Consider the following 16,563-nt stretch of genomic DNA (forward strand, 5'->3'; position numbering starts at 1 on the left):
TCTGAATTAGGGGAGGCGAATAAAATAATGTAAAACCAGCCGCCAACAGCAGGGGTGCAGACCACTGCAGTCGACAGTATGTCTGACAAGGAAACATTCAGCCACAATCACAAAATACTTCTTGCATTGGATGAATTCATATGAATCATGCAATTTGGGGCATAATTTAAACTAGGTTTTTGGTCTTAGTTTACGAAAATCATTTATATTTAATTCCATTTTGATGTGTAGCACCTTTTACAGAGACACCATCACAAAAAGGCTTTATAGGAAAATAGGAAAACAAGCTTTTTTATTAGACCAACAAGACCAACTGGTTTTTAAATGAGAATATAATGGTCTGTCATATCAAAGGCAGCATTTAATCAAGTCAGTGTGGAAATATAACTATGATCTGAGGAGAGAAGCCAATCATTCACTATGAAGATAATGACTTGTCTCTCAGTACAGCGATGTTTCCTCACCCCAGATTTAACCACTAGATATGTTATCAGCCTGCGGAAAAGGTAAAAGTGTTAGGCAACACATTTCTCATGCATCTTTGAAAGAAATAGGTTTGCAATAAGCCTGCCATTAGACAGGTCTACTGGATCCAAATTTAGTTTCTTAAGCAGTGGCTTGATTTCTGGTATCTTCAAGGATTTGTGAAGCCTGAGGATGGTGGGGAAATTCTGATATACAGAATTAATTTAGCAAGTATGGGTAATAGCTCTTTTAGTAGCTTTGTGGGTATGACGTCTAGAAGGCAGGTGGATGACATAGAGCAAGCCACTGCTTTGACTAGTTCAGTCAAACGTATGAGAATTTTAGGCATCTTTGAGAAAATTCAGCATGTATACAATTTGCAGTCTGGGGTAGTAGCTTTTTATCTCTTCTCTAATTCCTATCATTGTCCCACTAAAGGAATTCTGGATGATGTTACTTCCACAGGATTTTGAGGGTCTGTTGCTGCTGTTTTGGAGAAGTAAAATGACCTAGCATGTTCATAAAAACCTAAATTTGAATACTTGCATTCCAATAATTGTTTTAAGCTTTGTTTAATAGCATGTGTGGTCAGCATACCAAGCGGAGAGCCTCTCAACTTTTTAATTTTTAGTAGATTAACTCCATCTCCAGGAGTCTAGTGGCATGGATCTAGTGAGGACAATGGGGACACTGTGCTGTAGGAGATTTGATATATTAAATGAGATTGTAAAGCTGAAACCTAAATCACCATGGTCATTAAACATCCTACGGCACTTACAGCTGGTGCCCTGGGCAAATCTAATTGGTTCTTAATTTGTTGTCTTAGTAAATCCCTTTCTCTCCACCTCCCGATACAATAAGCTTCAGGCATGGCCCTCTTTTTCCCATCGCTGTAAATAGCTTTATTCTGAATGCCACTGTATAAATGTTGTCTATTCTTCTTCTTCTTATTATTCTTCTTCTTCTTATTATTATTATTATCATCATCAATAATGCATTTTGAATTGCTATTGTAAATTCAGAGGCTAAGGCTTCTTACAACTCATCAGTATTTATAATAGCAGTAATTCGTGAAGACAATTTTTCCAAAACGGGATCACCTCAGTGTTTTCATCCAGCCAGCTTCAGTTCTTGGCGCAGCGATGCACCTTGCAGTCCAGAGTGGACCATTTGCCAGCTGTGGCCAGGAGTCCTTTGGCACAGTGCACAATTGGTCAAAGCATTGCTTAGGGAAGGAGGAGGAGAATGCCCAATTTCAGCAGCTGTTCTGCGAGACCTGGGCGCCTTCGCCGGCCGTGCTTCAAGTGTAGTCCTGCAGTGCATTTGACTGCACAGGTCAGATGGTGCACGGTACAGGAAGAAGAAGAAGCTGCAGCTGGCTGGAGACGCCTTGGTGGGCACATTTGTTAGTTTGTGGCCTTCTGAATGTTGCTGTGATGGGACAGGCCTACGAATGTGACTGAGCATTCCCCAGGGAAAGAAAAAAAATAAGGGTTTAAAAAGAAATTTGATTGAAAATATTGACTATTCCTTAAATATTTTCTGGAATGATTATCTCTCATTTTAGATTTTTTATTGATTGTCTCCCATTTTAGATTCCTGGATTGTACATAACCACTTTGTACCTTTTGGATAACTAGTCTACTTGTGCCCTGGGAAGTGAGCGTGTCTTTAGGGACCACGCAGATACTTTTTTGCAGTGAGCAATGAATGGCTGATGTCTGCACACAACCCTGAAGGTGGCATGCCTTTTATGGCATTGCTAGGGTGTTTCCTTACTCAAATCATCATGAACAGGCACGCACATTCAATTTACAAACAGCTGGCATTCATCCTGTGATACACCTGGGATACACACAGAATCAAAGGCCTGTGCATGTTTCTTGAATCCCAAGTTGGTTTTTCTTAGGAACTTCTATTAAGAACATGAGTAAGAACAATATAAGAAAAGTTTTGTGAATGAGGCCCATTAAGAGTGTTTTTTGGTGCTTTCCATTCAGGCAGTCTGTATTTGCCCACTTTTAACCTTAAGCTCCTTGCACCCCTGTGCCTCAGCTAGTCAAAGTTTATATGCTGCTCAGCTAGTCAAAGCACACACAGGCCCAATGCATCCGTGCTCTCTGTGTGTAACCCGTCCCACTTCTTCCAAAGGAACCCCAGTGCACCATAAATCTAAACCCCTTTTTTTCAAACCAGTCACAGTCGGCAGCCATATGTTAAATTTCCAAAGGAAATGTGCTTGCTTAGCTAGCTCTGTACAGAGAAGATTTTTGGAGGTTCTACAGTCAATCTTTGTTCCTAACTTAACAAATTTGGGCCTTGTAGGCCCCACTTCACATTAAATACCTGAAGTGCAATGTAACTACCGATGTAAATATAGTGTATATTGTGTCCATGCACATTGTTACATCATACAACAGTAGAAACTGTATCACAACGTTTCTTTGTGGAAGTTAGAATGTTGAATCTCATATCAAGAGTGTGGGAACAAAATGCTGTGAATTAGCTGGCTGACTCTTGTATGTTTCAAGGCAAATCTCTACAGAGATTTAGTGCTAATATTGTAAAACTTAATACAGAATTCCCTATTACGCATTCATATCTCTGGGTCTCTATCACTAAGTTGATTCTGACTAAAAAAAAATGTCAAATGCGCTTCAAATTTACAAAGTATCTGCAAATAATTTTTTTTTTTGACAAACAACATTATTATGGCAGGATGTATCTCAACAATAAAAATGAATGAAATAACTTTTGTAATCCGATAGAATATGACTATGTGAGGTAGGGCTCCTCAACTGCTTATTCCTGGGGGCCAGACTGCTTTTCAATGTGATTATTTCTGGCCAAATATTTTTGACTTCAACTTATAAAGCAATGTATGGATATATTGTTTAAGTAATCAAAGTGGATGCCTTCTTTAAAAAAATTATTTTGTCCCCCTGGGCCACCAGCTGAATAGCTCTGCTACGAACCTTTACCCAAACAAAATATTACCTACTGAATGCTGATTACTATGTAAAGACAGATTGGAATGCAGTCAGGGGACACGAGCCGATAAACAGAAATGCTAACACTGGAACGTACACGTTTAAAGAAAGAATAGCCTGGCGTGTAAACAGCGGGCGGGAGGAAGAGAAGGTACAGGCGAGGAAATGAGTGAAAGGAAAAGAGAAGTGGCGGGAGGCCGTTGTGCACGGTGAAATCAGCCGGGGCAGGTAGGAGCCCCCATTCTCCGGGGATTTTCAAAGCCTTTTTGTCTGTCACCAAGCTGTGAGCTGTGACCTTCTCCCTGCGACTCATCAGTGGAAAGGAAACATTTCACAATATGCCCCCTCCCCCCCCCATCCCCCGTCCCCAGGGCCCAATAAATAAATATCCACATCATCAACAGCAGGAAAGGACATGCAGGGGGGCTCCTAACTCAGCTACTTCCAGCTCAAGTGTCGCTGTCGACGCCTAGCAAATGGCTTCTTACTGTGACCGGGTCTCTTCTGCGCAGACAGCAGTGGCGCGTCCGTGAGTCGCAAAAGTCACGGCTCTGGAACTGTAGCCGCTGTTTTAAAGCCGTAGTCAAAGAGTTGTAAAGTCTTTGCCTATTTAAAAATGCACTGTTCCTTCCTGGTGAGCGTGGACGGGCGGTGTGTTCCCTCCTTGTGTGTCCATCTTTAACATCGCGTCACTATCAGTGCTGTCCATCTGTCCAGTTTTTCGGCGCTGGCGCTGCCGGGAAGGGGTGCACCTGCCATTGCCTCTTTTACGAGCCCGAGTTAAAGACACGCGCCTTTGTGATTTTATGTCGACTGGTGCGGTTGTGCAACATGCAAAAAAAACGCCACCGTTTAGTCTAACTGTGCCTCACGCAGGGCAGAAATGCCTTCCAACTGTGACTGTGGGAGACGGACTGGTCTCATTCTGTATGGGAAAAGCACTTTGTTAATGCACAAAGGAAAATGACTGTGTAATTAGCAGAGAGTGATTCAGCTGAGTGTGAGATTGTGTGACTGCATCCTTATTATATCTGTGCCCTCTGTCTCTATGCAGAGGTTCTGAGAAGTGTTGAACCCGTTTGTTCTCTTTACTTATAAGCACCTGTCAAACTGTCAACCTGGGTCAAATATGCCCAGGCTATTATTGGGATTTTAATGCAATAAAGAATAATATTTATCCAAAATGTAAATTGAACATCCATACTTGGAAATGGAGGGGTTGGTGGGGGCATCTGACTGCTCAAGTTACAAAGGGGTGCGATTAGACCCAATGCATTTGTAGCCCAGGAACTACATTTCCCAGCATCCATTATATAAACTCCGACCCCCAATTAAGTGTTGAATCTCTTACATTTTTGATTTTGCTTGTAGCACCTGTCACACGTGTGACCTGTGTGACTCTGCGTTCCTTCAATAGAGCCAAAGGAATTGGGACTAACACATTACATACTGTAAGTTTTAAAATGCGAGTAACTGTCACCACTGCGACTAGAATTTATTCCTGAATGTGCTCCTTAGGCCCATGCTTGTAGACCATGGTACACAGTTCTTCTGCAGTTCTAATGAACATTTTCAGAAATATCTGAATTTGGACCATGGGCTGTAGGTGGTCGCATATGCAGTCAGCATAGCATTTTTGAATGTGGCATTGTAGAGTGACTTATATTCAATTACAATTTCATAAGTTGAGAGTTTAAAAAGAGGCTAGAATCAAGGCTTATATATTTATGCAGTATTTACCTGGATTTATGAGTCATTCATTTTGGGACATGGTGCTTTACTATTGCAGTCCTTTATTTCTGATTTATAGTCTATTCTGTGTCTTCTGGGGACACAATTATGGATGAGTTTGAATGATGAAATTCAAGCACTATATCACAACTGAAAAATACTTAAAATGTTAATGTGGATTTGTCAAAATGTCAACATTTTAATATATTCTGGGTACTAAAATAAATTTTAATGGTGACACTGGAATTAATGCTGACTTCTATGCAGGCAGTTAGCTGTCTGTATATGAACAAGCTGGAGTCTCTTACCTCCTGAAGTGTCGTCAGTGAGATGCAAAATCTAGCACAGTGTAAACCAGAAAGGTGGTGGGAGGACACACTGAGCCAGAGCTAGCTGTGTTTAGTTTCAGTAAATAGAACTAGTCCATAGAAATGACTCTGTGGTGTCTATTTCTCAGATTGGCTCACAGAGAAGGGGATTTGTCGCCTGTTTTGATTAGCCTACGCAGATACAGCTTCATGAGTAATTATCGTTCAATGGGAATGATTATAATTGGAGGACAGGAAGGGGCCTGTGGGACTCAAAATCCTTGTTAATGATGGGATGTGATTGCAAATGCTGAGACAGCAGAGGAGAGTGACAAACATTTCAGCACAGAGATGAATCAGAGGATTTGTAAAAATGAAAAACTGATGTATGTATATATTGTGGTATGCAAAAGTTTTGGACATCCCTGGTGTCACATAGCATGTTCTTGTTGATTTTCTAAGTGAAAAGAAGCTAACAAAATCTCTTCTTTACAGGGAACAAATTTACTTTTTATTTGGTAGATTTAACAGATTGAAAAATAAATGAAACTGTAAATATGACATGCAAAAGTTTAGGCACACTTGTCAGTCAGTACTCACAGTATAACACCTTCTTTGGCAAAAATGTACAGCTTCCAAATGTTTCTTCTCTTTCTGTTCTTGCTTTGGGTTTTTCCACACTCTTCCTTGCAGAACGCTTTTAGCTCAGAAATATTCTTCTTTTTCTTCTAGCATGCACTGCATGTTTTTAGATCTCCCCACTGATTTTCAATAATAATAATAAGTCTGTGGACTGTGAAGGCCATTCCAACACTAATCTTTCATTCCTTTAAATAGTTCATGATTGATTTTGAAGTATGTTTTGGATCATTGCCTTGTTGAAAATATTCAAACTCTTTTCAGTTTCTTCTCTGACTCTGGGACATTAGGACTTGTTGATATTTATTTGAATTCATTCTTCCCTCCACTCACGTGATATTTCCTGTGCCACTGGCTGCAACACAACCCCAAAGCATAATAGATCCACCTTCATTCTTAATGTTTGACAAGGTGTTCTTTTCTTCAAACGTTTCCCCTTTTTTGTGGTTGTGGCCAGAGAGTTTAATTTTTTGTTTCATCAGTGCAGTCCACTTTGTTGGAAAACACCTCTGGCTTATCAAAATGTTGTGTTGCATACTTCAGATGTTGACTTTTGTGATGAGGTCACAGGAAAGGTTTTCCTTCTGACAACTCTTCCATGCAGATCATTATTGTCAATGGCTGCAGATAGATGGCACTAGCTTAGCGCCTACCTTAGGATCTACTCTAATCCATCTGTAGCAAGTGAATTTGTCTAGCATCGTATGTTGATTTTACTCACTTTCCATTAGCATTGTTGCAATAACTTTCTTATGCTTGGCTAATTCTTTAATGGGAAAAGGGCTAGCTATAACTAATTTGACAGTATCTCACTTCCTCAATCTATCACGTCACAAAATATGAAGTAGGTGATCATTCCGAAGATTGTTGTGAAAAGGAGACTGGGCAAAAAGAGTAAGCAGTTAGATTAAGGGCTCATTTCTTGCCCTTATTTCAAAAAAATTGTGTTTTATTTTTACATTGTGGCTCATAATATAGGACACCTACCATTTGGCTGGTGAAATTCATTTTTTAATATTATCAGGTGCTTACCCTTTAACAGTTCCCTTTAACTTCCATTTCTTAATGATGTTTCTGACAGTGGAACTTCCAGGCTTCTCAGCCATAAATCTGAGCTCTCTGTGATGAAACCTTTAATCACTGCCAGTGACAGACTGCTCTCCGCAGGTGTAAAATCAATCCTCCAGCCCTGAGGATGAGATTGGAGGTCAAATAGCCTCCAGGAATTGATCCTCCATTATACTCCTTTCATCAATATTATTTTGCTTACATGAAGCAACATGTCATATGAAAACAATGTTACTGTACGTGTTGTATTGTCCAGCTGTGGGGCGATAAGTACACCCTTTCTATCTATCTATTGTGAATCAACTGTTGTTTTTTGCTGTTGTGTCACTGCTATGGCACCTGCATCCATGTACGAAGCAATGCAACTGAAGCATGTGCACCCGTCCATTACAATCATCTGCAGTTGCTCTTTTCCATACTAGTGTCCGCACAGTATACTACAGGACAGCTAGCGTGGATCGGCAAACCCTGCAACTGGTAACCAATACAGCAAATACCTTTTAGCTAATGGGCCCTTATGCAGTGATAAATTTGGGAACCCTGGTTAATGGGAAGAAGCTGACTGACTCCCACCATTGTGAACCCCCAGTCATGGAGTCAGTTAATGACATATCCCAGGCTTAAACTAAGCAATGTCTATGCTATCGAGGTCAGCTTGTGGTCATGACAACAACATGCTAACTGATGACTTACAGGCCGCTGATTGCAGGACATTTAAAGATTAGGGGAAACAAAAATATACTCAGCCATTCCTGCCCACCAACTCTTCACTCTGCAGTGGAGGAAGTGGAACATATGATATGCAATATAGATGCAATATTTAGTGAGATTCAGCTATTGTGCAACAGTCAGTCTACTAGACTGAAACATAAACTTAAGAGCAGATGAAAACCTAATGGATTCATCCATACCAAGATTCCTTTGAAATGTACTGTAAGCAGGAAGAGGGAGGGATAATCATCCAGAGGGGAGTAAACTCATCACAGATGATCCAATACCAGAGGAACTGATGGGTACAACAGATCTCACCCCACCCTTCGCCTTTGGACTTTCCAAAACTGAGGCGAATGCCAGCCTGTGTCAACGGTATGCTGCCACATCACTCTCCGTCACCATGACTGCTGAGCAGGAGAGCGACCATGCTGAACTAAAGTACCCACAAGGCCGTGCCGAATCCTCTGTTTTCCCTTCCTTCCTGGTCCCCCCACTCCATATGGTGCTGGTTTAAAAATTAATCCAAAATCCAGACAGTTAGTATGACAGAGAGGAACGGGAGAGGTGAAATTAACGAATTGTGCTCTAATGCATGGGGGAGGATCTCGCGCGAATGCTCACGGGTCGCGCGCTAACTAGCTCCCTGACGTTCGGGCCTGCTTCTCGTCAGAAAGGGGTGTTTACTGCTGACTTCAGACTCCGAGGGTTTCTGTAGTCCGTAGGCTGTAGTATCCCATGCCTGTGAACAGAAAAGCAAACTGTGGCTGCAGTCTTCAGTGACAGGGGTGGTTTGATCTGTGCGATTTGTAACAAAATGCAGATGGCCAACATTATGAGAATGTTTGGTTCTGATTACCAATTACCAAAAAAGTTTTTTTTTTCTGACTTAAATGAAGTCCACATGTAATATATCATTATACAAACAAAATAAATCACTGAGGATTTCATGCTTATTTTATTCAGCATTTATTGAAGCAGTATTGAAATGGCTTGAGGAATAGACTGTTGGATTTGAATTCCATAACCTTTCAGCTTGTTATTTAACTATGTTATATTATTGACTTCATAATAAATCCTGGCAGGGTAAACTATGATGAAGATAGGGCCTCGTGGTGCAATGACATATTGAAATCTTCATATTTATGAAAATGGAAGTTAATTTCTGCAAAGGTCAGCCGCTAAAATAAATATATTAGCATGAGTTCAAATATACAATCATCCTGCAAAATTAGAGGATGTCGGGCTGCTTTATAATTACATCTGTTTGAGATTCAGGACCTTTCATCAGAAGATGTGCCTCATGACTGAAAATTCACATTCTGTACGAAGGCATGGCTTCCCAGAGTAATTTGTTTTCTTAATTAGGAATTTGTTCTTCCCAACTGTTTTTGCTGTAGCTACAGGCTTTTTTAATCAGTTGTAATGTCACACATGACAAGTCCTCATTGCCTTGTTTGCCCAAAATGCTCAGGTGAAAGTGTTTTCTGTCATTTTACCCCATGCTTATCAGAGTGTGACGTAGAGAACACCAGATACGACAATAAATATTATCTCCTTTCTCCAGTGCTCCAATTTAGCGGGTCTGTTCATGGCTTAACCATTAAATAGTCAGGTCAGTGAACAGCCACACTAGTCAGATGGCTTTGAGGCCCCAATGGAGATAATTGGTACTTCAAGCCCTGGGTGCCTCAGGCCCAAATAAAACCAGAGTTCTCATAATGATTTGTGTTCCATGATTTATAGCTCAGTCTTGTCTCTTCAGCGAGCTTTCAGTTGTCTTCATGGAGCAGTATCTCTTAAACTTGTGCAAAATGATGTATTTAATTCTCAAAATCTAGTAAGATGTTTCGGTATCTTATACCCTTTCTGTTCAGAAAAAACAAAGAGCTGGATTAGGCTTGGGAAGACTGGTCAGAACAGAGGTAGAGCTCTGTAAATCTGTGGCCCAGGGGAATGCATTAAACTAGATTTATTAAACTTGACAAAAATGAAGTTTGCTAGCCCATCATTATTAAATATTTACTCAAGCAATACATTTTGAATACAAAAACAAACCAAAAAACTAATCTTTATTGCACCAAAGCACAAGTCCAAACCACCTACATCCATTTGACAAAAATTTCATTTACTGTCACTTCTTACCTTTGGAAAAACAAAGAGTACAGGGTCTACAGATCCAACTGATTGCAAAGTACCGAAGTGGCTACAGGTTATGTCTCCTGTGATGAATGTTTTCACAATGCACATAGCCAAGAGAAGTATCAGTTGATGAGCTGAAAATAAACGGGGTGGAAAACTTCCTTTCAAATTGTTCTTTGGTCTCAATCACTCCTTGATTAACAAGGGTGCCAACAATCTGAATGATCAATTTTCTGGTAAACATACAGCATCTTTCTTCACATCATGTTTGAGAGAATAAACAACAAATTACATTTTGAAAAATCAGCTTTAATCAGAAAGTATACACTGAATGGAAAAAAAAACATCACTGTTTAGCTATGGCATTAGCTTCTAACACAACACATAATAATGGCTAACTAGCAAAGCATGCACTTCAAGATAATTAAAATTACAAAATCTGTGGATTGCAGATCTTTGCCGTGATTATTCTCTGAGTCTGGGTACAGAGAATGAAGGTATTCAAAATTTTAAATGATGTCGATAAAATACTTTGTAAATCAAGTAAAAAGGATTTTATTACTCGCCTGAATGGCGTAAGTGAGGAGAACTGCAATATTGTGATTGCTGTTTTGTAATCAAGGAAAATGAATCAAAACGGGTCAAGGCCAGTGACCAGTTTTTTTCCCACCCCTTCTATTTTAACTCGAACAACCACCACTGGTCAAGAGACAGTATTTTGTCAAAAGGATTACTTTTTATAAGAATGTACTAAGTAGTCAAATAGCTTGGCACCAGTAGATGCCGCCCACTTTCTTAACACTTGTTATTGCTGTAGTTTCGGTAATGCAAATGTATCACACAGACAGATGGTCTGGTCTGAAGGAGGCTATAAGGGTACGTGGTCTTGTGGATGTTTGACTCCTCTGCACTGAAGATCTGAGGCATCTGTGCTGTTCTTACGATGTGTACAGCCCATCCCCGATGTGAAAATCCCAAATGCTTAACGGATGCTAATGTGGAACAGGCTCTCCGCCAGTACCCAGTGGGCCCCTCGAAGACTTAGAGGTGCAGCTGTTTGAAACCGGGAGGGCTGCATGCATGCAGAGTTTCCTAACTGGTTGAGCATATGGCAGCCTTTGCATTGGTTCTGTTTGAGATTGTTGTCAGGAATGTAGCTGTCCGCACGCACTTCTCATGCATTGTATGAGTTACGGTCTCCGATCTGGTCTCAGTGTTCAGTGACTGCTGCCTTGTAACTCAGAGCATTATAGCAATTCTGCCATCTTCACAGGTATCCTTTTGGGCATTCTTCTGCAGTTAAAAAAAACAACTTATTTTTTGTGTGTTTTTGCTCAATTAAACAAAGTCATGTGTAAGGGGTTTAAATCTTGATTTTACAGTTCACTTATAATTTTACTTATTTGCCTCCGTTAAGTGAGCAGTGCTCAGCAAAGCAAGCAGGCAAGCGAACGTGCATCCTTATAATGCTAGTGACCGGACATAATTAAGCGATTTCCTGTTGACTGCCAAGATTAGTCTCTGTGGATGATGTGTTGTTCAGTCCGCCATGTGATGCGTGGTCATTAAGGTGCTAGAATTATGGCCCTTGGCTTTCACAGATAAATTTAGTTTCTTCTGTACCCCCCTTTCACGATTGGTCCAGGATTGCTGCCTGGCAGTCGGTGTGCATTTGAATGCGGGAATATAATTACACTTATTTGGGAGTCTGTAGATACAGAGTGAGGTTCCAGTAATCACCTCTCGCTGCACTTTTTAAGGGTGGGGAGAGGACTTACGTCATAGAGAACAGCAGTCCTGGGTCACTCACAATCTGCATGTGTTTCAGGCACCGGTCAGCTTCCTGACTCAGATTGCTGTGACATGACCTGCTGACCCGAGGGGCAGTGGTTGTGATCTGTGCTGTGCTTTTTACCCCCTCCCTTTCTGGTAGAGGTGCTCAGGGACATCATTTTTGGAGCCTTTTTTTTTGGGAGGGGGTAGGGGGGGGTCTCCGTGTTCACATCCTGCTTAAGCCATTAAACCTGAAACAATAGCACAGGAAAGGAAGCCAAGGCCTCTGGAATGTCATCACACCCCTGGAGACTTCCTGAGCCACTCGTCCCCGCTACACCAAACATGCCACGCGTCCCTGCTCCGCCAAGCGTGCCACTCACCCATGCTCTACCTAACATGCTGGTCATCACTGCTCCGCCAAGCGTGCCACTCACCCATGCTCTACCTAACATGCTGGTCATCACTGCTCCGCCAAGCGTGCCACTCACCCATGCTCTACCTAACATGCTGGTCATCACTGCTCTGCCAAGCGTGCCACTCACCCATCCTTTACCTAACATGCTGGTCATCACTGCTCCGCCAAGCGTGCCACTCACCCATCCTTTACCTAACATGCTGGTCATCACTGCTCTGCCAAGCGTGCCACTCACCCATGCTCTACCTAACATGCTGGTCATCACTGCTCCACCAAGCGTACCACTCACCCATGCTCTACCTAACATGCTGGTCATCACTGCTCCGCCAAGCGTGCCACTCACCCATGCTCTACCTAACATGCTGGTCATCACTGCTCCGCCAAGCATGCCACTCACCCATGCTCTACCTAACATGCTGGTCATCACTGCTCTGCCAAGCATGCCACTCACCCATGCTCTACCTAACATGCTGGTCATCACTGCTCTAACACATATGCCATTCACCCATGCTCTACCTAACATGCTGGTCATCACTCCTCCACCAAGCGTGCCATTCGCCCATGCTCTACCTAACATGCTGGTCATCACTGCTCCACCAAGCGTACCACTCACCCATGCTCTACCTAACATGCTGGTCATCACTGCTCCGCCAAGCGTGCCACTCACCCATGCTCTACCTAACATGCTGGTCATCACTGCTCCGCCAAGCATGCCACTCACCCATGCTCTACCTAACATGCTGGTCATCACTGCTCCACCAAGCGTACCACTCACCCATGCTCTACCTAACATGCTGGTCATCACTGCTCCGCCAAGCGTGCCACTCACCCATGCTCTACCTAACATGCTGGTCATCACTGCTCCGCCAAGCATGCCACTCACCCATGCTCTACCTAACATGCTGGTCATCACTGCTCTGCCAAGCATGCCACTCACCCATGCTCTACCTAACATGCTGGTCATCACTGCTCTAACACATATGCCATTCACCCATGCTCTACCTAACATGCTGGTCATCACTCCTCCACCAAGCGTGCCATTCGCCCATGCTCTACCTAACATGCTGGTCATCACTCCTCCACCAAGCGTGCCATTCGCCCATGCTCTACCTGACATGCTGGTCATCACTGCTCTGCCAAATGTGCCACTCACCCATCCTTTACCTAACACGCCAGTTATCACTGCCCTGTCAAATGTGCCACCACTCCTTCATGCTCTAACTAACATGCTAGTTATCACTGCTCTGCCAAATGTACCACTCACCCATGCTCTACCAAACATGCTAGTTATCACTGCATCAGTTTTTATCTCTCCTAAACCATCTGTCTCACTGTCTTGGTTTCTATCTACACCATCTTTGTTTATCCGATTCTGCTCAGCAGTTCTATCTGTTTGGCCTTGATAGCCATGCTTGTCTGTCTGTCTGTCTGTCTGACTCAGCTCACTAAAGTGTCTGTTCCTGATCCTTTGCCTGCCTGCTCCCTATGTGCCTCTGTGTGCTTGGCTCCCCGTTATGTGTGTCTGTGTGCACCATATCTGCTTAGTCTTGGCATCCCATGTGTTTGTTTGTCTTCCGCTTCTCTCCTTTCTCTTTTTTCTCCTTTTTCGTATCTGCAATAACTAGGTGTAATGGCACTTAAGCTGTTTACGTTGGATGCTCCCAATGTTTGTTCATCAGTATCTAGCTGGCTCGCCAAAAGCCTGACATACTTCCCTGCACAGCGTAAGAAGCATTTGACTGGAAATTGTGTCATTAACTGTTTGTTGATAGTTGTGTTCATTTTTTTGACAGCTTGGAACCTAGGATCTGTTTTTGTTCTTTATATTATTCTGGGTCGAGGGCCATAAATTATTAAGTTTGTCAGTTACGGGGGAACATGGAAGCATTCTATCTTCATGCTGATTTCCTTTTTAAAAATGATGGTCTTGGTCATGACATAAAATTATCTGCTAAAGATAATATTAACCATGTCATGCACAGTGTCCACTACAGTGGACAGGGTTTTCAAAGTCAATTTTTATTGAGTCAAAAACATTTCTGATCTCCAAACTGCTTGATGGCAGATCTCTTGGACCTTTGCCTAAATTTTGATGTGCTCCATTTTGTTAAATTTGATTAGCCTTTCTAGTTTTGATACATTGAAGGTGAAAATGGTGAGGAGAGGAGGAAACATTCAAAGTACTTCTGGTATAACTCTGAAAACCTTCCATTCAGGAAAAAAGCGCAGGTTAAAAATATATATTGTCAGGTAAGATGCTAGGAGCACTGTAAGTTATGTTTTAAATATAAAATGACATTAGTTCTTATATTGTGTATGAAATATCTTCTATGCACTCTAGTGGACATCATGTATTAAGAGTTGTAATTTGCATGTGTGGCCTATGTTTTCATAGAGGCAACAAATTTTATGTATCGCTGCTCTGTTTAGCAATAATGAATACATGAAAGGGTTAAACCAGCTCGGGCCGACACTGTTAATAGAACTTCCACAGCCACTGGCGAACGAGGGAGCGATTTGTGGGAGCATGGCTGAGGACCTGCTCCCCGTGATTACCGCATTATGAGAGCTAATTGAGCCGGTGGAGGTTGACACAGAGGAGAGCGTCTGTAGTGGCCATTTCGGTGCGATCGTTATCGCCCCCCACGTCAGCAGCGGGACTCACGCTGCCCCCTGTCAGCTGTGACAGACCGCAGGACCGGGGCGGCGTCGCAGGCCGGGGAGGCAGACGGGCGTTGTGCTGTTTGTGCGCAGAGGTGCCTGGTTAATATCGTCTCCTCCGAACCGCCATTTTCACATCACTGAAGCCAGAGTTACCGTAGCATGAGCTACCACCATTTCCCATAGTAAATCCTACAGTGAGAAAACAAGCATGTTAATCTGACTTAAGACTACGGTATATGTATAAGTAGTGGTAAACATCAGCTTCATGGGTGCAGGTTTCTTATTTGAGTAAATTATGTCAATGTGTGATAAAAAAAATTTAAAATGTTATTTGGAAAAAACTGGACTGGTTTCAGTCAACCATAGTCAAATTCAGTCAAAAAAAAAAAATTATGATATGGTCATGAAAAATGTCTATTTTGGATAGAATATCATACATTAAAAATTTAACGTAAACGTAAAATTTAAAACAGTTGGTCGGTATTTTTTTAAAATAGTTTCTCCCCTGTGTCTGTCTCCTGGCAGTGGTATATGTTTGCTGCTCACGGGCAATTTTTCGGCGGCTGATGTTGCACTTCAATAACTCCACCCTGCCACGGGAGGAGTACGTGTTCTTCTACATCGATATTTTTGGCGACAGCCTGGGCACTGAGCCTGCCTACCCCTGGGCTGGACAGGATGCAGATGACAGCAAAGCCAAGGAAGCCTTCCAGGTAAGAGGGAAAAAGAGCCAAAACTTGGCAAGACCCGTCACACATTAGACAAGTGTAACAAAATGTTTCACACTGGGGGCTAATGGGAGAAGTCCTGAGCTTCCTAAACACACACCGGCTAACTCGACTTTCCTGTGATCTGCAACTGCCATCATTAGTCCTGTAAAGTAGATCCTTCCCTCTCAAACTGCCCTGAACTTGCTATTTCTAGATAATTATACACATACACATACACATATAGTTCAATAAGCCAATAAACCTACCCATGAAATTACGAACTAATCTTTCTTTGGAAGTCCGGTTTACTGATGTGCAATAACTGTGTGCAGTGTGCAATGGTTGGAGGTAGCCATCCTCACTGTCACATCTTAGCCTCTTGAGTATTTTCCGCATTTTTACTCTGGCCGTTCACCTTCTGAAGTAAGCTAATCATCAAACTTTTCATGACTCATAATGTTGCTTAGTTACTAAAAGGAGGACACAGAAGACAGGAGTCAAAGAAATGTGTGCTTCTGGTTGCTCAGCTAAATGATCGCCTTCTTATATGGTTTCAGAAACAGCTGGCTCACCAAAGGTATAGTAAAAATCAACCATTAACAATTTCACTGAAAAACGTGATGTAATTCCCACTGGTACCACCTCAGCTACTATTTCAGTATTTGCTCATTATTTTTTTATTTTTTTATTCATGGCTTCAAAAATCCCTGAAATATTCATAAATAAAAAATCCTGCTACAGATTGTTCTAATAATGTATGTACATGTAATCCTTTCTCCTCAGCTTATAGCTAACAGCTGTTCAATGTCAGGAAACAAGTTATTAGTTATTGTAACATATTTGCACATGTACATGTTATTCCAAATGGGGGAAATGCCATATCAAAGTGTCCCTGGGACAAGGGGATATTATTTTAGTAATTTTGAAATCAGCTGTACCTCTGA

General features: G+C 42.0%; 1 protein-coding gene across 5 annotated transcripts in view; it reads left to right on the forward strand.

Moving 5' to 3' along the window:
• npr1b (natriuretic peptide receptor 1b) overlaps positions 1-16,563 on the forward strand; it is a 74,007-nt gene that overhangs the window by 12,310 nt on the left and 45,134 nt on the right. For all 5 annotated transcript variants that reach the window (XM_035413178.1, XM_035413161.1, XM_035413170.1 and 2 more), the window contains one exon: positions 15,435-15,622. In XM_035413178.1, coding sequence (XP_035269069.1) covers positions 15,435-15,622 — 188 coding nt within the window. The remainder of the gene's footprint in view (positions 1-15,434; positions 15,623-16,563) is intronic.

This window comes from Anguilla anguilla, chromosome 1, assembly GCF_013347855.1.
Source record: "Anguilla anguilla isolate fAngAng1 chromosome 1, fAngAng1.pri, whole genome shotgun sequence".
Lineage (NCBI taxonomy): Eukaryota > Metazoa > Chordata > Actinopteri > Anguilliformes > Anguillidae > Anguilla > Anguilla anguilla.